The sequence below is a fragment of the Phalangium opilio genome, unplaced genomic scaffold (assembly GCF_054372755.1).
Source record: "Phalangium opilio isolate 3A_F unplaced genomic scaffold, DU_Popi_V2 ptg000026l_1, whole genome shotgun sequence".
Lineage (NCBI taxonomy): Eukaryota > Metazoa > Arthropoda > Arachnida > Opiliones > Phalangiidae > Phalangium > Phalangium opilio.
Genome location: NW_028324157.1, coordinates 730,996 through 754,905, shown reverse-complemented (window position 1 = coordinate 754,905; position 23,910 = coordinate 730,996). Strand labels below are relative to the sequence as shown.

Below are 23,910 nucleotides of genomic sequence, written 5' to 3'. Positions count from 1 at the left end.
TGAAAACTATGCTCAACAATTTTTGCCCCGGACGTTTTTTGGTGTATTCGACTAAAGTCGATGTTTTACCGGTTCCGGCATAAGCAACAATTTTAACGATTTGATTTGGAGCTAGTTCGTGGTTTATGATACGGATTTGTTGACTGGTTAGACGCTTCTCCCATCTCTAATACATTGAAATTTATAATATATTTATGGGGTAATTTGCAGACTCGGTAACTAGGGGTAACGATGCGTCAGACAATGTCATAATTGTGAACAGATTACCATCTTATTTTACAAGATTTATAGCTTTGCCCTCGCGTATAACTACACCCACTTAGCCTTTTTACTTATACATAGATTTTATTGGATGGGGGATAATAAACCTTTTCAGCGAAAAACAGGGGCTTACCAACCCTCGCCATCGGGACGTACAAGCCATCAGTCTCCGCGCACTCTCATGATACAAGGAGACTAAAGCGCAGGCGCCAAAAAGCAAGATGGAAGGCAAATTTACCCCCCTAGTCTTTTCACTTCAATACCCCTAGTCCTAAGACAACAAGTTAAAATACCCGTATTTATCACTGCATTGCTGTCCAACATTACTCCGTCTCGCAATTTGCATATCTTTCTGTGTTCCAAACCACGAGTTTTCGTAATGATATAAGGCATATTACAGCCTATAATGAATGCTAAAATCGATTGAGAATTTCATTTCATGTTAAATTTACCCAAGAAATTGTAATCTTACCCATTCCCGACTTAGTGTTTCAACGTGGCAAAATAATAAATGCACGCCAAGTAATAGAAGCATTGCAATAGGTCATTTAGATAACAGGAAGACTTTGAGTGCGTTAGTAGTTTTAATATTCTGCTTATATCCTCGAAAGTTTCTGATATCGCTACAATAGCCGCAATAATCGCGTAAGGATTGAGGTCATTGTCTTATTCGACCTCTGGGAACTGCTTTTTAACAAGCGTTTGTAACGAGGTAAAATATACTAATGGTACTAGGGCTAATGGGTATAAGGATGTGCACTACTTTCTTACTAGTTAACTATTATCCTCATTAAAAAAGAATTAAAACTGTCCGGGCACTCGCTAACCGTGCACTATTGGGGGTTGCGAGAAACATACGAATGGTGTCTAGGGGAATTTAACTATTTAACTTAAGGTACGAAATACTGTCTAGGGGAAAATTATACGAACGTAGGGTTAAAGTAATAGAGGTTATTGAGATTGGCCAAGAAACAAATAATTTAATAACATTCTATTAATCATTTAACACTCATACTACCTCCTAACGATAGGTAAACTACTAACTAAAGTTACTTAAACACTACTAATATTTAGATAAACTAATAATAATCAAATACTATTTATACACATTGTTGAATAATTTAAAACATGCAACTTAAACATAATGGATATGAGGGCGTTAATTTAACGCTTAGTATAGATACCAAATGGTTTAAAAGTACGTATCGAACTTTGACACAGAGAGACGTCCTTTTCAACTGGATCTATTGTTCTTCGCGTCAGTTCCTTTTCTTTCAGTTTTGGACTTTGTACGTGATTATTCAAACGCGTGCGCGCGCGATAGTTTACGCGCACCAACAGCGGGGCACATATAACACGGCCGGATTACTAATGAATACCGCGGCAACCGATATTTGTATCAAACGAACTTGATAATGGGCGCCAATGAAAGGAGACGCTCCGGATCTGGTAACGGCCGGACTTGGTAATTTTAGCGTCGAGGACGAAGGGTATTCAGGTGGCACGACGGATTTTGGTTCGGTGACGCCGATCGCTTAGGTTTCTTGTTCGGCTAAGTATCAGGACTACTTCCTGGAGTAGGGGTCAGGGCTCGTTCTCCTCGTGGTCTTCCTTTCCTCCGTACAGCTCCGGCTGGAAGCTCATCATAGTTCGTCCCGTCTCGTCCATTCGCTCCGCTTACCAGGTCTTATCAAGTGTGTAGACAATGGGGCTCACAACCCTTTTATTGCAATTTCGTGTCTTCAGAGAGCGTTCTGAGGACCAATCATTATGCGTCTTTTTAGGGTATTCGCGTACGAGGGGAATCAATCATTGCTGGTCTTTTGCCCGTTGGGGAACCAATCATTGTTGGACTTTTGCCCGGTTTCTTAAGAGGGACACGATCCCTGGGTACGCAAACGTGTTTTTCGTTTCTTACAATTTATTACAATAACGCGACAAACACTTTAAATACCATGACACAAATAAAGAAGTAATGCACTAGGATTGGCCAGCCTCAATACTTCCTGTTATATTTTCTTTCTCAACGGGGTAGGGGTTTTACGGAATTAGGTCGGATGTCTCTTGCCACCACCAAATATTTATAGTCATCCCAGTTAGGCCCAAGGTGACTGTGCACGGTCAACTTACTTTATTTCCGACCAGCAGTAACAAACAGGATTACTAAAATAACCAATGCAACTTGGAGGGCCAGGGTTCAACAAACTTCTACCAAGAGGTATTTTCCATTGAGCCTCCAATAAAGCATCTAAAACCCAGGCCTAAATAATTCCTTACACGTTAACGCCCCAGGGTATTTGCGGTGATTTTTAACATAACCCATCATTTCTACGTTAGTTTCACATTCAGCTCGAGTATTTTTCTTTTCAAAAATAGCGATATCTTGAATGATTCCAAAAATAAGGTCTTCTGGGCGAAAAAGTGCGATATCCTCTAAATACAGGATTACTATGATTTTAACATGCTGGGCTTCCACCAAAGGTTCTCGCATTTGCGCATTTTCTTATTCCTTAACGTGAATCAATCGCCATATATACCCTAAATAAGACGGAACCGAGAATTTCAGACTACACTTTCAACAGGCTTATATATGTTTCGTATCATAAACCAATAGGAACGTTTTTGATAATAATAATTATCACTATTATTATAAATCTTTCTAATAATATTAAAAATATATTATAAATATTTGAATATTTGAATAATAATTACGCATTATTAATAGCGTTGAAACGCTGGAAAATATTAATTTTTTATTATAAAATTTGGCCCATCACATTTACGCACGCTCCCCTATTTTCAAATAAATGGAAGATCCCTTAAAATGCGATTGCTACGAAAGAAAAGAGCAAAAAGCAAGGTGTCGCGTTCCTCAAACCCCCCCCCCATTAGCCAGAAGAGCGTACTCGGGCCTTGATATGACGTATTATTATTATTATTATTATTATTATTATTATTATTATTATTTTATTTAACGGTATTCCACGCGATGCCCATCTACATCCATCCGAGAAGGGGGAACAAATTGATCGCACTCAGACGGCCGAGGATTCTTCTGAAACTCAATGGCATCCTGTAAGTCTCCGGAGCGTTTCTTTTTTCTAAAGAAATATTTTTTCTAAGCTAGTGCCTTTTTAAGGTCGTGCGAATACCATAATGGAAACTTAGGGCAGCTGCGGTTAACACGCTTTGGAACGGATTTGTCCATTGCCTTAGTGATGCTGGCGGTCAAGAAGTCAACACAGTGATTTACGTCATGAGATTCAAAAAGTCTCGTCCAATTCACATCTCTCAATGTAGAATATAATAAGTTATAATCACCCTGTCTAAAGTCTTAGACCGGGTCGTTAGGTGGTGAAGCTTTGGCGAAGGTATTAGCAACTAGCAGACAAAACGGGGGATGGTAAGCATCAACGTTGACAAAAGGATTTTTAAGATCTACAATTTCCAAACCATTAATGTTAGTAAGACATAAGTCAAGCAAGTTAAGATTCGATTTACGTTTGTTAAGTTGGTATAAATTTAGATTGTAGCACATATCGAAAATGTGGGAGGCTTTTAATTTAATAGGGGTGGTGCAGCCTTGAGCACTGAAAATTTCCCAATTAACACCAGGGAAGTTAAAGTCGCCAAGCAACAAAATCTCATGATCGGTGTTGGCCAACTCCTTCAAAAGACAATTCGAATAAGCTGTGTACTGAGAATCATCATTTGAAGGACGGAAGTACCCGTTGCCTAAGATAAGGGAATTGGTGTTGTTGTTTAGTTTAATTTCTACAAATACGCATTCTCGTGATCCTTCAAGGTCACTGCGACGGCAAGAAGAGAAACATTTTCGAATTGCAATTAAGGCACCACCTCCCGTAACATTTTTATAAAGTGGGTCCGGCCTAGCGGCTCGGTATACATTATACGTTGAAGGGAAATAATCGTTTGTAAAATGAGTCTTATTAAGCCACGTTTCCGTTAAGCAGATAACGTCTAGATCTAGAGCAACAAATTTTTTAAAAAAGTCATCAGATTTCGTTCGAAGGCCTCTAACATTTTGATAGGCAATATTAAGTTCGTTCATTGTTCGTCAGAAGAATCCTCGGCCGTCTGAGTGCGATCAATTTGTTCCCCCTTCTCGGATGGATGTAGATGGGCATCGCGTGGAATACCGTTAAATAAAATAATAATAATAATAATAATAATAATAATAATAATAATACGTCATATCAAGGCCCGAGTACGCTCTTCTGGCGAATGGGGGGGGGGGGTTTGAGGAACGCGACACCTTGCTTTTTGCTCTTTTCTTTCGTAGCAATCGCATTTTAAGGGATCTTCCATTTATTTGAAAATGGGGGAGCGTGCGTAAATGTGATGGGCCAAATTTTATAATAAAAAATTAATATTTTCCAGCGTTTCAACGCTATTAATAATGCGTAATTATTATTCAAATATTCAAATATTTATAATATATTTTTAATATTATTAGAAAGATTTATAATAATAGTGATAATTATTATTATCAAAAACGTTCCTATTGGTTTATGATACGAAACATATATAAGCCTGTTGAAAGTGTAGTCTGAAATTCTCGGTTCCGTCTTATTTAGGGTATATATGGCGATTGATTCACGTTAAGGAATAAGAAAATGCGCAAATGCGAGAACCTTTGGTGGAAGCCCAGCATGTTAAAATCATAGTAATCCTGTATTTAGAGGATATCGCACTTTTTCGCCCAGAAGACCTTATTTTTGGAATCATTCAAGATATCGCTATTTTTGAAAAGAAAAATACTCGAGCTGAATGTGAAACTAACGTAGAAATGATGGGTTATGTTAAAAATCACCGCAAATACCCTGGGGCGTTAACGTGTAAGGAATTATTTAGGCCTGGGTTTTAGATGCTTTATTGGAGGCTCAATGGAAAATACCTCTTGGTAGAAGTTTGTTGAACCCTGGCCCTCCAAGTTGCATTGGTTATTTTAGTAATCCTGTTTGTTACTGCTGGTCGGAAATAAAGTAAGTTGACCGTGCACAGTCACCTTGGGCCTAACTGGGATGACTATAAATATTTGGTGGTGGCAAGAGACATCCGACCTAATTCCGTAAAACCCCTACCCCGTTGAGAAAGAAAATATAACAGGAAGTATTGAGGCTGGCCAATCCTAGTGCATTACTTCTTTATTTGTGTCATGGTATTTAAAGTGTTTGTCGCGTTATTGTAATAAATTGTAAGAAACGAAAAACACGTTTGCGTACCCAGGGATCGTGTCCCTCTTAAGAAACCGGGCAAAAGACCAACAATGATTGGTTCCCCAACGGGCAAAAGACCAGCAATGATTGATTCCCCTCGTACGCGAATACCCTAAAAAGACGCATAATGATTGGTCCTCAGAACGCTCTCTGAAGACACGAAATTGCAATAAAAGGGTTGTGAGCCCCATTGTCTACACACTTGATAAGACCTGGTAAGCGGAGCGAATGGACGAGACGGGACGAACTATGATGAGCTTCCAGCCGGAGCTGTACGGAGGAAAGGAAGACCACGAGGAGAACGAGCCCTGACCCCTACTCCAGGAAGTAGTCCTGATACTTAGCCGAACAAGAAACCTAAGCGATCGGCGTCACCGAACCAAAATCCGTCGTGCCACCTGAATACCCTTCGTCCTCGACGCTAAAATTACCAAGTCCGGCCGTTACCAGATCCGGAGCGTCTCCTTTCATTGGCGCCCATTATCAAGTTCGTTTGATACAAATATCGGTTGCCGCGGTATTCATTAGTAATCCGGCCGTGTTATATGTGCCCCGCTGTTGGTGCGCGTAAACTATCGCGCGCGCACGCGTTTGAATAATCACGTACAAAGTCCAAAACTGAAAGAAAAGGAACTGACGCGAAGAACAATAGATCCAGTTGAAAAGGACGTCTCTCTGTGTCAAAGTTCGATACGTACTTTTAAACCATTTGGTATCTATACTAAGCGTTAAATTAACGCCCTCATATCCATTATGTTTAAGTTGCATGTTTTAAATTATTCAACAATGTGTATAAATAGTATTTGATTATTATTAGTTTATCTAAATATTAGTAGTGTTTAAGTAACTTTAGTTAGTAGTTTACCTATCGTTAGGAGGTAGTATGAGTGTTAAATGATTAATAGAATGTTATTAAATTATTTGTTTCTTGGCCAATCTCAATAACCTCTATTACTTTAACCCTACGTTCGTATAATTTTCCCCTAGACAGTATTTCGTACCTTAAGTTAAATAGTTAAATTCCCCTAGACACCATTCGTATGTTTCTCGCAACCCCCAATAGTGCACGGTTAGCGAGTGCCCGGACAGTTTTAATTCTTTTTGTAATGAGGATAATAGTTAACTAGTAAGAAAGTAGTGCACATCCTTATACCCATTAGCCCTAGTACCATTAGTATATTTTACCTCGTTACAAACGCTTGTTAAAAAGCAGTTCCCAGAGGTCGAATAAGACAATGACCTCAATCCTTACGCGATTATTGCGGCTATTGTAGCGATATCAGAAACTTTCGAGGATATAAGCAGAATATTAAAACTACTAACGCACTCAAAGTCTTCCTGTTATCTAAATGACCTATTGCAATGCTTCTATTACTTGGCGTGCATTTATTATTTTGCCACGTTGAAACACTAAGTCGGGAATGGGTAAGATTACAATTTCTTGGGTAAATTTAACATGAAATGAAATTCTCAATCGATTTTAGGCTGTAATATGCCTTATATCATTACGAAAACTCGTGGTTTGGAACACAGAAAGATATGCAAATTGCGAGACGGAGTAATGTTGGACAGCAATGCAGTGATAAATACGGGTATTTTAACTTGTTGTCTTAGGACTAGGGGTATTGAAGTGAAAAGACTAGGGGGGTAAATTTGCCTTCCATCTTGCTTTTTGGCGCCTGCGCTTTAGTCTCTTTGTATCATGAGAGTGCGCGGAGACTGATGGCTTGTACGTCCCGATGGCGAGGGTTGGTAAGCCCCTGTTTTACGCTGAAAAGGTTTATTATCCCCCATCCAATAAAATCTATGTATAAGTAAAAAGGCTAAGTGGGTGTAGTTATACGCGAGGGCAAAGCTATAAATCTTGTAAAATAAGATGGTAATCTGTTCACAATTATGACATTGTCTGACGCATCGTTACCCCTAGTTACCGAGTCTGCAAATTACCCCATAAATATATTATAAATTTCAATGTATTAGAGATGGGAGAAGCGTCTAACCAGTCAACAAATCCGAATCATAAACCACGAACTAGCTCCAAATCAAATCGTTAAAATTGTTGCTTATGCCGGAACCGGTAAAACATCGACTTTAGTCGAATACACCAAAAAACGTCCGGGGCAAAAATTGTTGAGCATAGTTTTCAATAGGTACTTAACGTTTATCATCCATTACCAATCTGGGAGCACGATAGTGCTCCCAGCCAAGTCGAGCACTGACATCCTTTTCCCGAAGCAACTCACGACACTTTTAAGCCCACTGTAACTTCGTGATGGGTATAGATAAAAGTCTGAAATTTTGCTTGCAGCGAGAACCGTCAATCCTAGCAATAGTTTCGAAATTTCAAGTTCCTACCCTATATACTTTTCGAAATATCACAGGTGAAATCTACCTTATTTTGTCACACACTCACCCACTCACCGATCATCAAAATTCTAAGGTACTTCTAGAGCAGATAGAAACTTTAAATTCATGATTTAGTTTTCAATTATTTTATAAAGCACAGAAAAATTAAAACATCCCGAAATTTTTATAAAATTGCTCTTTAGTTCTTGATATTATAACTAGATGGCGCTGTCGTCTTTTCAACAGAAATAATATGGGTTCTTGATAAATGAACGTAACGGTCCTAAGTTAACCGAAAGTTAGATACATATTAAAGCTAATAGCAGTAGTAGTTTAAAAGAAATGTGTCATAACTGATGCTACTTTCCTATATTAGGATATAGCGTTCAATCTTTTCGGCATATTCTCAGGGGGTCGAAAGGGGAAATCAGCGTAAATATGGACAAACGTTAGCAATTATATTGGCAAACGAAGTATAACAAGAGGGTCTACAAAAAGTAGTGAGATCCTATCAAAAACATTAACATGTACAAAAATGGGCCAAGCCTCGCCTCGTGCCCTCTCCGCCGTAAAACGTTCTGAGATCCCATGTAGAGCCAAGTCTGTCATCTTCTTCCCATTCAATCGCCAATTGAACAATTATGTTATAAATTAAGTCCTTTTCCTAATTAATAACCAATATTCTTTGACTCTATCATTATTATACATCTTTGTTCGTATCAAAAATATCCTGACTTGGCAATCGCAGTTAATTATAAACGTGTACATAGGGTTATGCATGACTTTTCTTATAAATTTGTTGACCATAAACGATTTTGTGAATATCCCTTCAATTACTTTAAAATCGGCATCAATTTAGTGAATATTCCCTCGACTTCCTTTTAACATTATCTACCTATGTACACGTTTATAAGGTAATTAACTGCTTTTGCCAAGTCAGGATATTTTTGATACGAACAAAGATGTATAATAATGATATCGTCAAAGAATATTGGTTATTAATTAGGAAAAGGACTTAATTTATAACATAATTGTTCAATTGGCGATTGAATGAGAAGAAGATGACAGACTTGGCTCTACATGGGATCTCAGAACGTTTTACGGCGGAGAGGGCTCGAGGCGAGGCTTGGCCCATTTTTGTACATGTTAATGTTTTGATAGGATTTAGTTATTGCTTATCATAACGAGGTGCATTGTCATTATCCTAGGTCAGTTTGCAATCAAGCAACAACGATTTTACCTCCTAATGTCGAATGTCGTACGGCGCATTCATGGGCTTATCGCGCAATTGACGTCGAGAACGTTTATAAATTCGAGATTGGTTCAATGAATCCCAATGATTTGGAGAAATTTGATTTCAAAGGTCCTAAACATAGCAAAGGACTAAATCCTAATTCCGTTGAATTAGATCGCTATAGAGGAGCTGTTCTGACAGCCATCGTAACCTTTATTAATTCGGCCGATGAAAGACTCACCATTAAACACGCTCCCAGTTCTTACGATGAAAAAATAAGGAAATTTATTTCTTTTCACGACGATCTTTTGGTAATTCGTTTTACACGATGTTTCAAAAAGCGCAATTAAAGGACTAAAGTACATACATACAGTGGCATTAGTTCTACGGGAAACCAATTTTGAGTCGAAAATGTTCTGTACATCTATAATATGACGTCTCGGAGAGGTATTACACTGGGTAAAACTGTCTGTGTGTCTGTCACCGCGTTGGCAGTTGTCAAATCCAAGCAAACGTGTCCGCAGAGAGCAATATTAGCTTATACTCCATTATCATCGTTAGGATTAAGAAGTATTCAGCGATCGGCTAGGGTTGCGAGAAAGTCTACCCCCCCAATGGCAAGGCTTCAGGTTTTCTTATCATTTATCGTGAATCAATCGCCTTATTGTAACGGAAAAAAGGTTGTGTCCGTTCCGCTCCGAGTTCCGTTGACAAAGGTATTCAAATCCTTTAACTTAAATTAGAAGGCATAGCAAGCGGTTAATCAAAGCTTGATTTTATTCACATAAACTAAATAAAAATTAAACATAACTGAAGAGACTGAACCATGAGGTTCAGTAAATAATGACTACATTACCCGGGTGTAAATGAGAACTGCCTTATACAATAGAAAATTTCTCTTTATATATAATTCCAATGGATGCTAACTCCTATCCGCAAAAGGGGGAAGGGTGGCAACCGGAAAGATCTAGGATGTTTGGGGTTGAGGTAGTTACGCGACGGCAGTGGACTGAGCATAAACCGGCGGTTTTAAAATGTGAGGCTTTCGTCCACTTTCGTCTGCAATGGGTCGTCTGCAACGGTAGGCCTAAACCGTTGCATTCTACCCCCCAAAGAAAAATTATACATTGGTATAAAGTTAAATAAAAAAAGGATTTAAAGCGAGTCTGCATAGCGCGTCTTCAGCTGTTGAGGATAACTGTTCCTTGGGATGGCGATGCGGTGGTCCGATGGTGGTGCGGTTGCGGGGAGTTCGTCGGTCTTGGGATGTGGCTTACGTCTTGATGAAGGATCTGTAGTGGATGTCAATAATTGGGTTGTGGATTTCCATTCCGGGATCGATCTGATCTGCGGCGGTGTTGTCCATGTGGGGTCTCTGGTTCAGTTTTTCACGTCTTAGCCGGGGATTGTCAAATCCGCAGGCGCGCGATTTGGGTCGGTTGCGTACATATCTTTACTACGCGCAGCACTAGTACGCCGGAAGTTAATACTTGTGGCCCATCTTGTCATGATACGTTAGTCTGGGTAGTGGAATACTCCGTAATTACGCGAGACTTCGGTTATTACCAAGTTATGGTGGGGCACGTTCATTAAGTTCGACATTGGTGGTCCGCGAGTGTTGGTAACGTGCGCAAGGCGCTTGATTTGAGTTAATTTAAAATTGGAATAAGATTTAGTAAGGTTAAGCCGAATATTAATATTTCAATCCGAAGACGAATGAACTAGGAGGGCCATATCGGCTTGTCTAAGCTAGAAGAAGGGGCGTATCGCGCCATGCACCACGAGGCAATAAGGCTTAGAAATGTCATACTTGAGTACGCGAATTGTTCGAATTTCGTCTCGGACAAGGTACGGCGAGATGCGGGCAATCTTGAAAACCGGATCGGGTCCGACCACCCCGGGAAAAAAAAGACGAGACTAAACAAAAACACCCGGTCGTAAAAGCAAAGCTACCTCTAGAAAACGACCTAAGCACCCGTGCTCCTCGTGTCTCACCCAAGTTGACGCTACACACAAGGCTTTCCAATGTGATTTGTGTCTCTCCTGGTGCCACATTTCCTGTGTCAATATCCCAGACGATATCTACGCTTTTCACACCACAGCTAACACTGAACATTTTTCATTTTTTTGCCCATCATGTGCCTCTAAGGGCCCGCTGGCCCTCCGATCGCTCTCTAAATTTATGTCAGACTTTTATGCATTCCGACAGCAAGTGAGCTCCCTCCCCAAAGACGTCTTACAATTACAAGCCCAGTACTCTGCTCTCGCGGTCAAAGCCCTCGTTACCACGGAGCCAACGAATGATTTAACTCCTCAATCCGACTTCCGCGCTCAATTACTTTCTCAATTAAACATCCTGACTGCTTGTCAAACTGAAATTGACTCCCTACGGGTAGACTATGATTGTCATTCGGACAAAATCTCCGCCTTGCGAACCGATCTTATTCATAATAGGGCTCATCAAATTTTAATTTCTGACAAGGTTTGTAACCTTTCTGGACAGCTTGAAGACATTAGCTTTTACACCAAAAACCCCCACAAAATGGCTAGTTTGGCTCTCAACTGAAATTCACAATACCTAGATGGCAGTAGCATACACTTCTTCACACTCCCCCCCAAAGAGAGACGTTTCATAAAGCCGATTGAAATAGCTCTATATCGCCGGTTAAACGGCTATAGTCCAATTTCGGACAACTCTCGCTTCTTCCACGCATTTTAATTTGGTTTTAAATTATGGTTGAAAGTTCTAGATTTTTTTAAAATTAATGTAAACTAGCTAGGCCCCTATTATTTGAAATTAAGTTATAACAGCGACGTAAACGTGACAGTTTCACTCACGACGTTGACAGTGACACGCAGTTCGGACTAAATCTTGATAATCTTTTTCGATGCATTTTAAGTTTCGTAATTCGTAGTACACATGTGCGATGGAATTAAGACGTATATATTTTCTTCAGCCTCGGTCTTGAATTTTACGGAGAATTTTTCAAGTTTCCGGCGGGGTATCACTTCTCAAACCAACCGCGTTGGAATAACGCTAAACCCCGCCCGTTGAAACGCTTTTACCGAAAGTAAAGCCTCTTTTCAGACTCGTATAACGGTACTGCGTAAGGAATGCGTTCCACCACCGGTTCGATCGTTAAAACGGGTTGCCTTACTTCTCTCTTGCAGGCTCTCTTTGCCCTCTAGCCAAGGATATTTCCACAGCCTTTCCTTACGAGTAGTATTACCACGTGATCAGTATCGCCTGTATGCCGGTCCGCGTAGGTCTGCCCTCTGGTTTACAATTTTATACTATAGGAGGAATGATTTTTGGAGAAGCAGGTGCCAGTCTTGCCTTGTCCGACTTGGGGACACAGTATCGGCTATTCAGTTGTCATATTTTTGAAAATAAACCATTCCGTAACCGGTCTCTTCAAAACAATCGTAATATAATACAAGAAACTTAGTTCGTGGTGAATTTTCGCGATAACATCGCAAGTATAATACAGTGTATGGGAGCCACCATATTGAAACAAGTTGGGTATCACCCTATAACAACTCCCATTTGGAGAACGGGTTAGTCGATCGATAACCATGAACTCGTCTCGCCGTAAGTCCAACCCGCTCATGGACAATCGACGTAGGGAATCGCCAGGGATTGCCACAGGCCAATCAGTACACCAGCCATCACTACCAGCTGTAGTCAAACCACAACCTATTATGAAGCCCTGTCCTCATTGTGGCAAGTCATTTAAAGGAGATCAGGGCATTCGAGTCCACATTTCCAACTCACATAAAGAGATCTCAAGAGCTATGGTCGTCTCGAACTATCAAAGTAAAGGTACCTTCGCAAAGGAGCTAAAAGTGGAAGATGAAAGTGAAAGCTTAAGCGGATTTTCAAAAATCCGCTTCAGCTTGCCCTTTCGCATTCTATACTAAAGCGCATTCACAAAGCCGGTTTCCGAAGCAGAGGCAAATTCCCAATTTTAGCTCATATCTGTTGGAGGTAGATATTTCAGCTTTAGCCAAGGGTCACGTGATAATCTAGACCAATCATAAAATATCCTGTCTGGCGTCTGCTAGATTTGGCGCGTTGTTGTAGAGACAAAGTGACGTGTTTAGGCCTTCGTTTATACTGTCAAAATGAAATCAGCTAAACAAATTTTAAAAGAGGTAGCGGCAGGAAAACGACAAGCAACTGCTGAAAAACGTGAAAAGATAATAGAAGCGGTTCGACAATATCCAGCCATATGGAATAGGTTCGAAAAAGAACACAAGGATAACCAAATCGTTGATGCCTGTTGGGTAAATGTTGCCACAACAACAAACATATCAAGTAAGCATTTTGGAATTTTCTTTTGGATATGTTTTAAAGTCTAGCTAAATTGTGGATTAATGTAATGTAGAGGAAGAAGCTAAAAAGGAGTGGAAATACCTTCGATATCAATTCGGAAATAATTTAAGTTTGGTCAAAATAAAAAAATCCGGCTCGGACTACGACGCGGACAAAGATTTTGATAAAGTCAAATGGCCTTTTTCAAATCTCTTCTTTTCTTAAAGGATGTAATATCTAAACGAGAGTGAGTGGATAAATGTCTTTTAATAATTTAGTGTTGGTAAAGTTAATTTATAGTTACAAATCCACATTGTAATAAATTATCCATTTGTCATAGAACAAGTGGAAACATTGAAAACGATGAGGATGGTGATATGGAAACAAGTATTTGTCAAACAAACTTGGATGGGGAAGCTGCCAACAATGTAAATCATTCATTATTTGTAAAAAGTACAATTCCCAACAAATATTATTTTTATACACAGGTGTTTGCTTCTATTTTAAACGGCTCCTTTGTCGAAAATGAATTTCGAGAAGAAATTGTGGAGCCAAAAACACCTGCTGGCTCTGACGTTTTGTCAGCTTGCAGAAGCTCGGGGACAACCTCGCCAAATCGCTCCGAATTAAGTAGGTCAACCTCGTCACATCACAGCGATCAACAGCCGAATTCAGCAAGCAGCCAAGGCTCGAGACCGTCGTCAAAAGCTTCACGAGCATCTAATTTATATCCAAAAAAAGGAACGTTTAAAAAAGGAACGAAACGTTCCTTGGAAAATGATGATAAAGATATTGATGAAACCATTTCAAAACTTGACAGGTTTGAATAAACAACCTACAATTATTGGTACAATCAATCATCAATTATTATTTAAAAATAATTTCTAGTGCTATTGTTAAAGCAATTGAAGGACCAGAGGAAGATACGTCAGACAAATTCTCAAAATACATAGCGGATCTCCTACGAAAAGTTCCACTGGAACATAAAGAAGATTGTGAAATTGCCCTAATTAAAACTGTTTATAACTATATAAGAAAATAATAAACAACTTTGAAAAATTATGCTTTTAATGTTAATTATATGGATTTTTAACACCAGACACTACGGTCCACTGCCAATCAAGCATGCCCTCTCTTGAATAAAAATAGTCGGTAAACGTATCTCGTATATCTGCAGCCTCAATAGGAAAGTTTCTAGCTGCTGTTGGTTTTATGTCTTTGAACGCTGTTGCTGATGCTTCTTTCCACTGTTGATTTTCAGCATAACCCGGTGGGCAATAAACTTGATATGTGGCATCTAGCTTCTCTTCTTCTGTCAAAATATAATTATGCAAAGAGACAGAAGCCTTTGTCACAAGGTCGACATTCTTAGCAGAAAGAATGATAGGTTTTCTGAATATACGCCACCGGGCGCCCAAAATCCCGAACGCATTTTCACTGCAACGCCTATATAGTGTAAAATAATTTCATCAGTTATTTCGTTTGACATGAATCATGATGCCACTTTAACAAACCTAGCTCTACTAAGGCGGTAGTTAAATATTCTTTTTCTATCATTTAAATGGACTCGACTGTATGGTTTCATAAAACTGGGAAGAAGTTGAAAAGCTTCATCCCCGACCATCACATGAGGAGTTGGTTTGGTTGTGTTTGGTAAATCTTTGGGTGCAGGGAGACATAGAGTTTTATTTTCTAAAGCCTTTCCTATGGCTGAAGCTTTAAAAACCCCCCATCTGAGCTGGACCCATAAGCTCCAATATCAACAGCAATAAACTTGTATGTGCCATCAACAACTGCCATTAAATTTATGGAATTTGTTCCCTTGTAGTTATAGAACATTGATCCACTATTGTTTGGCTGCTGTATTTGAACGTGCTTGCCATCAACTGCTCCAACGCAGTATGGGTAGTCCCATTTGTCCCAAAACCCTTTTGCTGCGTTCATCCAAATTTCATTTGTTGGTCTCTATATTAAATAAAGTTCAACAATTGTAATTCAACGTGAAAATAACAATGTCAAAACGTACATCCTTTAAATACAAAGGTTGGAGCACATCCCACAGGACTTTGCATGTCTCAAAAATCACGTAGTGTGCGGTGGATAGACCGATTCGAAAAGCGTACGCAATTGAAATTAAACTGTTCCCTGTTGCTAGGTACCTATGTTTGCATAATTATTAGCGCAATTAGTAAAGTTTATCATGTTATTTTACCTTAATGTTATTGCCAGTCTGTGTGCAGGAGATATGGGTTCACGTGATGGAGGGAACTTTTTCAAAGAATCGCTAACCAAAGCTAAAAGCTTATCAAATAGCATTGGACACATCCTTGTGTAATTGCGAAAGTATCTTGCATCATGTTTTCTCATCGCTACAAGCTTAAAAACAAGAGATTTATTTTAACTACAAAAAAGGTACACTGAACACAGACAAAAACAATACTCACTAGTGTATGGAAATCACTTTCGTTCTTCCGATTTCGCCAAATTGGATGTACCCACCAGCGAGGGGCCTTTCTTAATTTGCCAATTTGTTTGATATGATTACGCTTCTTCTTTAAAACCAATAGTTTCCTTTTTAATAGCAGTAGGGCTAGCAAACGTCTGTTTGTGCAAGGAGCCATCTTGCTTATTTTGAAAATAGCGATCCTCTAAACCTAGATGTCGCGTTGATCGCGTAAAATAACCGTATGGAAATAAGCGCGCTTTGCGAAAGGTGTTGACGACTTTCAGAAGCTGGTTTCGGATGCTGAAGCGCAATTCCGATTTAAAAAGCAGAAATGGAAAAATTGGTTTCAGCTTTTGCGCAGTCTGTTCCGCCCGCTTGCGAAGGTACCTTAAGAAAAAGAAACCTCCCGACCCCGGGGCTGGAAACCAACATGTGTTGCTAGCCAACCTGAAGATCAATACTGCTATTACTCATTTGGTTTACGTTGGGCAATGAGCCTCCTCTATAAGCACCCAAAGACTGGGCTATGTGTAAACGATTATTCTGGTATGATCTCTAGATATATTGTTGCGATAAAAGAGTGTCAATATGGGTGTGTTCGAAATAAGAGTTATAATACAGCATTGTTTTGAATTCCGTCATTATGTTCACTATTCCAATTTCTACTCATCATTTCATCGTAATTGTCAGCCGTCATACCAGACTGTACAGTTACCAGAAGTGAGATGAGACCATGAGTCTCATGTCACTTCTGCTGTTACCCATAAAGTTTCAAAGACCAATTTTTTGTTCAAAGTTCATTGAATTTCACGCTCAAGCTATGTATTATTGTTGTGAAATAAAAATGCGCATAATTTCTGTGTAGATAAGCTTAGCTTTTATGGTACAATAGAGTCTTAACACATTGATTTTGAAGAGTTTACTTAGTATTAGCTTCACAAGTATGGAACGCCAATCGTGTCACATGCAACACAAATCAACGCGTTAAAATTTAAAATCAACGCGACAAAAATTTTTTGTCGCGTTAAAATTTTTAACCAACCAAATCCACGGATATTTTTGATAAAAATATTTTAACGAATCATATTACGGAAATCAGGAGGGAGTGGCAAAGGCGTGACTTTAAATTTTAACGCGACAAAATAATTTTAACGCGTTGAAAATATTTTAACGCGATGAAATCGTCTCGTCGCGTTGATTTTCATTTTAACGCGACAAAATCGTGTCGTTCATTTTCGATGGTTTTCTATTGGCTCAACCTTTGTCCAATAACCAGAAACATTTGCCCAAAGGGAGTTGTTTAATGATCTTCACTAACGTAATTGGTCCATTACCAGTTTCACGACATCAAATCTAGTATATCATTGGTCTAAATTATCGTCGCGTCAAAATATTTTCAACGCGTCAAAATCATGTGACACGATTGGCGAGTTTGTCGCGCTAAAAATGAAATTCAACGCGACAAAAATCCGAAATCATCGCGTCAAAATATTTTTAACGCGTCAAAATCATGTAGCATGTGACACGATTGGCGAGTTTGTCGCGTTAAAAATGAAATTCAACGCGACAAAAAACCCGAAATCAACGCGACAAAAATCCGAAATCATCGCGTCAAAATATTCTCAACACGTCAAAATCATGTAGCATGTGACACGATTGGCGAGTTTGTCGCGTTAAAAATGAAATTCAACGCGACAAAAAACCCGAAATCAACGCGACAAAAATCCGAAATCATCGCGTCAAAATATTTTCAACGCGTCAAAATCATGTAGCATGTGACACGATTGGCGAGTTTGTCGCGTTAAAAATGAAATTCAACGCGACAAAAATCCGAAATCATCGCGTCAAAATATTTTCAACGCGTCAAAATCATCTTGCATGTGACACGATTGGCGAGTTTGTCGCGTTAAAAATGAAATTCAACGCGACAAAAAACCCGAAATCAACGCGACAAAAAACCCGAAATCAACGCGACAAAAAACCCGAAATCAACGCGTCAAAATATTTTCAACGCTTCAAAATCATGTAGCATGTGACACGATTGGCGAGTTTGTCGCGTTAAAAATGAAATTCAACGCGACAAAAATCCGAAATCATCGCGTCAAAATATTTTCAACGCGTCAAAATCATGTAGCATGTGACACGATTGGCGAGTTTGTCGCGTTAAAAATGAAATTCAACGCGACAAAAATCCGAAATCATCGCGTCAAAATATTTTCAACGCGTCAAAATCATGTAGCATGTGACACGATTGGCGAGTTTGTCGCGTTAAAAATGAAATTCAACGCGACAAAAATCCGAAATCATCGCGTCAAAATTTTTCAACGCGTCAAAATCATCTTGCATGTGACACGATTGGCGAGTTTGTCGCGTTAAAAATGAAATTCAACGCGACAAAAATCCGAAATCATCGCGTCAAAATATTTTCAACGCGTCAAAATCATCTTGCATGTGACACGATTGGCGAGTTTGTCGCGTTAAAAATGAAATTCAACGCGATAAAAATCCGAAATCATCGCGTCAAAATATTTTCAACGCGTCAAAATCATCTTGCATGTGACACGATTGGCGAGTTTGTCGCGTTAAAAATGAAATTCAACGCGACAAAAATCCGAAATCATCGCGTCAAAATATTTTCAACGCGTCAAAATCATCTTGCATGTGACACGATTGGCGAGTTTGTCGCGTTAAAAATGAAATTCAACGCGCCAAAAATCCGAAATCATCGCGTCAAAATATTTTCAACGCGTCAAAATCATCTTGCATGTGACACGATTGGCGAGTTTGTCGCGTTAAAAATGAAATTCAACGCGACAAAAATCCGAAATCATCGCGTCAAAATATTTTCAACGCGTCAAAATCATCTTGCATGTGACACGATTGGCGAGTTTGTCGCGTTAAAAATGAAATTCAACGCGACAAAAATCCGAAATCATCGCGTCAAAATATTTTTAACGCGTCAAAATCATCTTGCATGTGACACGATTGGCGAGTTTGTCGCGTTAAAAATGAAATTCAACGCGACAAAAATCCGAAATCATCGCGTCAAAATATTTTCAACGCGTCAAAATCATCTTGCATGTGACACGATTGGCGAGTTTGTCGCGTTAAAAATGAAATTCAACGCGACAAAAATCCGAAATCATCGCGTCAAAATATTTTCAACGCGTCAAAATCATCTTGCATGTGACACGATTGGCGAGTTTGTCGCGTTAAAAATGAAATTCAACGCGACAAAAATCCGAAATCATCGCGTCAAAATATTTTTAACGCGTCAAAATCATCTTGCATGTGACACGATTGGCGAGTTTGTCGCGTTAAAAATGAAATTCAACGCGACAAAAATCCGAAATCATCGCGTCAAAATATTTTCAACGCGTCAAAATCATCTTGCATGTGACACGATTGGCGAGTTTGTCGCGTTAAAAATGAAATTCAACGCGACAAAAATCCGAAATCATCGCGTCAAAATATTTTCAACGCGTCAAAATCATCTTGCATGTGACACGATTGGCGAGTTTGTCGCGTTAAAAATGAAATTCAACGCGACAAAAATCCGAAATCATCGCGTCAAAATATTTTTAACGCGTCAAAATCATCTTGCATGTGACACGATTGGCGAGTTTGTCGCGTTAAAAATGAAATTCAACGCGACAAAAATCCGAAATCATCGCGTCAAAATATTTTCAACGCGTCAAAATCATCTTGCATGTGACACGATTGGCGAGTTTGTCGCGTTAAAAATGAAATTCAACGCGACAAAAATCCGAAATCATCGCGTCAAAATATTTTCAACGCGTCAAAATCATCTTGCATGTGACACGATTGGCGAGTTTGTCGCGTTAAAAATGAAATTCAACGCGACAAAAATCCGAAATCATCGCGTCAAAATATTTTCAACGCGTCAAAATCATCTTGCATGTGACACGATTGGCGAGTTTGTCGCGTTAAAAATGAAATTCAACGCGACAAAAATCCGAAATCATCGCGTCAAAATATTTTTAACGCGTCAAAATCATCTTGCATGTGACACGATTGGCGAGTTTGTCGCGTTAAAAATGAAATTCAACGCGACAAAAATCCGAAATCATCGCGTCAAAATATTTTCAACGCGTCAAAATCATCTTGCATGTGACACGATTGGCGAGTTTGTCGCGTTAAAAATGAAATTCAACGCGACAAAAATCCGAAATCATCGCGTCAAAATATTTTCAACGCGTCAAAATCATCTTGCATGTGACACGATTGGCGAGTTTGTCGCGTTAAAAATGAAATTCAACGCGACAAAAATCCGAAATCATCGCGTCAAAATATTTTTAACGCGTCAAAATCATCTTGCATGTGACACGATTGGCGAGTTTGTCGCGTTAAAAATGAAATTCAACGCGACAAAAATCCGAAATCATCGCGTCAAAATATTTTCAATGCGTCAAAATCATCTTGCATGTGACACGATTGGCGAGTTTGTCGCGTTAAAAATGAAATTCAACGCGACAAAAAACCCGAAATCAACGCGACAAAAATCCGAAATCATCGCGTCAAAATATTTTTAACGCGTCAAAATCATCTTGCATGTGACACGATTGGCGAGTTTGTCGCGTTAAAAATGAAATTCAACGCGACAAAAAACCCGAAATCAACGCGACAAAAAACCCGAAATCAACGCGACAAAAATCCGAAATCATCGCGTCAAAATATTTTCAACGCGTCAAAACCATCTTGTATGTGACACGATTGGCGAGTTTGTCGCGTTAAAAATGAAATTCAACGCGACAAAAAACCCGAAATCAACGCGACAAAAATCCGAAATCATCGCGTCAAAATATTTTCAACGCGTCAAAATCATCTTGCATGTGACACGATTGGCGAGTTTGTTGCGTTAAAAATGAAAATCAACGCGACAAAATCATGTAGCATGTGAGACGATTGGCGAGTTAACGCGTTGAAATTCATGTCGTTCGGAGCTGAACACCGGTAATTCACCGATCCCTATTTTATAAGCAACCACGGGCTACGGTTCTTAATTCAGAGCGTTTCCGAACACACTTCTTTTTAAATCCAAGAAAAAAAAATCCCAGCAACCAACCGAAGATTGCACAGTGCATAATCATAGGTTCAGTTGTAACTTTATGGTTTTCTATTACTGAAGAAGAGCCCTTTAAAGTATGTAGGCATTGAAAACTACGCCTGGTGTTGCTTTTAGCCAACCAGGCATCGCAAATCGTTTGGAATAGCGATATTAACATGGCGGATTTCAGGAGGCGTATTGCCAAATAAATTCTATTATGAGACCTCAGAAACGTTAATTACTTTATTCAATCACTGAAAATGAGGTAAATTTGGTTGTAAGAATCGCCGAATTAAAAATTATTATTTTAACAATTATAATTGAACGTTAACATTCGTGTGAGTTCAGCTCTATAATCTAAGCCTTGGTGACAACTGCACTATAGAAGCCCGTTCAATCGGCCAATAAATGAGACCTTTGGATTATCGGCGGGAAGTTCGAATGATGGCAAAAGTAACATTTAAGTTCTATGGGAGGAGGTAGCTTTTTGGCCATATCCTCTGTCCTATTGATCCAATTGACCTGAAATTTTAATAAGACGTGTGGCTCGATGTGTTTTATTAATTTAAAAAGGATTCAAGATTTCAGATTAGTGGGCAGATTTTATTTTTTTTTTGATATAAAAACTATTTTCCAAAAGTCAAAATGATGACTGAATATTTCTTCGGATCTACTGGTCCAAATGTCCTGAAATTTGAATGAGAGGTGTGTTTCAATCTATTTTATTATATTGAAAAGGATCTAAGCTTATAGAGGGAATAGTTTTTAAATAAAAATTAATTTCCTATGTCAAAATCGTAAATTCAATACTTACAACCGGTTTCTAAGATAAAAAATACCCAATCTCATCCTACTTTTCCAAAACATTTCTACTTTTAGAGAATATTAGATTTAAGAAACCTAGACCTTTGGAACCAATTTTCTAAGATTTCAATCGAGACAAGGCCTTACATCTTGGCACCAATTAAGACATGGAGCCCATGAAATCCTGTTGCCCCAAAGAATGTGGCGCCATAGATTGAATCGGCAATGGCGAAAGGGACTTCAATGTATTTTCAAGCTTACAATAATGATTGTATAATAGTGACTAAAAGTGATTTTTAGCCTGGTTTGGGTTATTATTCAAGATGCTATGATGTGATGATGTAATTGAAATTCCTGATAAAAATTAATGCATTAAAATTTAAAATATAAAGTCTACCACACAAGAAGCTTTAGAATGTCAGAGGACAGCTGTGAGGGACCTTTTTTCTTCTTGGCCCTCCTTGACAACTGAGTATAATTTAAAACTATATATCCTTGTTTTTTACCAACATCAACAGGTATTATGAAATTTTCCCCAACGTTTTTCAGTTAGCTTCTAATCATGTTTATTCTAAAATATGTAATCTTTTCAATAAATACAATTTAGAACTAAAATTGATTTTTACTTGGTAGAAACACAAGGGCTCTTCTGAACCTTTGCAAAATAGGCGTGTTTTAGGCTTTAGGTACTATAATTTTGTTTAATTATAAGATTTTTAGTGTCATGCTTAAGCAATATGTTTAATAATTTATTAAAAAAATAAAATCTGCCCACTAATCTGAAATCTTGAATCCTTTTTAAATTAAAGGGTATGGGAATTTACAATTTCATATCATATTTTAGCACGAAAGTGGTATTATATTACACTTTCAAGTCTCTACTTTCAAAATATCAAGTTTTTAATATAATTGAACCAAAGTTTCTATTTTTAAAATCCATTGGAAAATCACGAAAACTCAGCTTCGATATATAAATTATTTTGTCTTGTCAGCTTGTTCGGTTGGTTTATGACATCACACGGGCAAACCTATACAAGCGAGAGCGAGCCCGAGCTATACCCGTCTCGTGCTCTGTCTATGCTTTGATAGCGGAGAGAGTGGCACCATCTCGCGTGCGTGACGTCAAAAACAAGAAAACGTTGTAGCCTTTCTTAAAGACTTTTAAAAAGTGGATTTTAAATAATTTCATATGAAGCATTTTCAAATGCATATTGCCAAATAACTAGAAATCGGATAATTAAAAGCTTGATATTTCTGAATTCACAGTAATTAATTCTATCTTTTGCTATATAAATCAGAGGTTTTTCAAACGAAGCTTCTCATACCCTTTAATAAAACACATCGAGCCACACGTCTTATTAAAATTTCAGGTCAATTGGATCAATAGGACAGAGGATATGGCCAAAAAGCTACCTCCTCCCATAGAACTTAAATGTTACTTTTGCCATCATTCGAACTTAACGCCGATAATCCAAAGGTCTCATTTATTGGCCGATTGAACGGGCTTCTATAGTGCAGTTGTCACCAAGGCTTAGATTATAGAGCTGAACTCACACGAATGTTAACGTTCAATTATAATTGTTAAAATAATAATTTTTAATTCGGCGATTCTTACAACCAAATTTACCTCATTTTCAGTGATTGAATAAAGTAATTAACGTTTCTGAGGTCTCATAATAGAATTTATTTGGCAATACGCCTCCTGAAATCCGCCATGTTAATATCGCTATTCCAAACGATTTGCGATGCCTGGTTGGCTAAAAGCAACACCAGGCGTAGTTTTCAATGCCTACATACTTTAAAGGGCTCTTCTTCAGTAATAGAAAACCATAAAGTTACAACTGAACCTATGATTATGCACTGTGCAATCTTCGGTTGGTTGCTGGGATTTTTTTTTCTTGGATTTAAAAAGAAGTGTGTTCGGAAACGCTCTGAATTAAGAACCGTAGCCCGTGGTTGCTTATAAAATAGGGATCGGTGAATTACCGGTGTTCAGCTCCGAACGACATGAATTTCAACGCGTTAACTCACCAATCGTCTCACATGCTACATGATTTTGTCGCGTTGATTTTCATTTTTAACGCGACAAACTCGCCAATCGTGTCACATGCAAGATGATTTTGACGCGTTGAAAATATTTTGACGCGATGATTTCGGATTTTTGTCGCGTTGATTTCGGGTTTTTTGTCGCGTTGA

The 23,910-nt window shown here is 38.6% G+C and overlaps 2 protein-coding genes, 1 long non-coding RNA gene and 1 pseudogene across 4 annotated transcripts; 3 read left to right on the top strand and 1 right to left on the bottom strand.

Annotated features, from left to right (window-relative positions):
• The first annotated feature begins 12,907 nt into the window (after positions 1 to 12,907).
• LOC149690980 (uncharacterized) lies at positions 12,908 to 13,621 on the top strand. Its single transcript, XM_089869459.1, has 2 exons — positions 12,908 to 13,399; positions 13,470 to 13,621. Exons 1-2 carry the CDS (start codon positions 13,207 to 13,209, stop codon positions 13,619 to 13,621), a joined length of 345 nt encoding a protein of 114 aa, XP_089725585.1. The 5' UTR covers positions 12,908 to 13,206.
• Positions 13,622 to 13,624: 3 nt separating this feature from the next.
• On the top strand, positions 13,625 to 14,745 carry LOC149690979 (uncharacterized). Its single transcript, XM_089869518.1, has 3 exons — positions 13,625 to 13,643; positions 13,737 to 14,216; positions 14,285 to 14,745. The coding sequence occupies exons 2-3, from the start codon at positions 13,774 to 13,776 to the stop codon at positions 14,436 to 14,438; spliced, it is 597 nt and encodes a 198-aa protein (XP_089725644.1). The 5' UTR covers positions 13,625 to 13,643; positions 13,737 to 13,773; the 3' UTR covers positions 14,439 to 14,745.
• On the bottom strand, positions 14,452 to 16,229 carry LOC149690978 (uncharacterized; annotated as a pseudogene). The gene is made up of 5 exons (XR_016383576.1): positions 15,841 to 16,229; positions 15,609 to 15,772; positions 15,423 to 15,555; positions 14,911 to 15,361; positions 14,452 to 14,842 (listed from the first exon to the last, which is right to left on the bottom strand). The product of XR_016383576.1 is annotated as an uncharacterized LOC149690978 (transcript).
• A 4,824-nt stretch (positions 16,230 to 21,053) lies between these two features.
• On the top strand, positions 21,054 to 22,329 carry LOC149690977 (uncharacterized). Its single transcript, XR_016383558.1, has 3 exons — positions 21,054 to 21,175; positions 21,259 to 21,615; positions 21,790 to 22,329. It is a non-coding gene; the product is annotated as an uncharacterized LOC149690977 (long non-coding RNA).
• Positions 22,330 to 23,910: the final 1,581 nt, after the last annotated feature.

Excerpts from the sequence above, each read along its gene's own strand:
- LOC149690980 (XM_089869459.1), top strand. The coding sequence starts at position 13,207 with ATGAAATCAGCTAAACAAATTTTAAAAGAGGTAGCGGCAGGAAAACGA. Across the intron at positions 13,400-13,469 it reads CACAACAACAAACATATCAA|AGGAAGAAGCTAAAAAGGAG; the intron begins GTAAGCATTTTG and ends AATGTAATGTAG.
- LOC149690979 (XM_089869518.1), top strand. The coding sequence starts at position 13,774 with ATGGAAACAAGTATTTGTCAAACAAACTTGGATGGGGAAGCTGCCAAC. Across the intron at positions 14,217-14,284 it reads ACCATTTCAAAACTTGACAG|TGCTATTGTTAAAGCAATTG; the intron begins GTTTGAATAAAC and ends AATAATTTCTAG.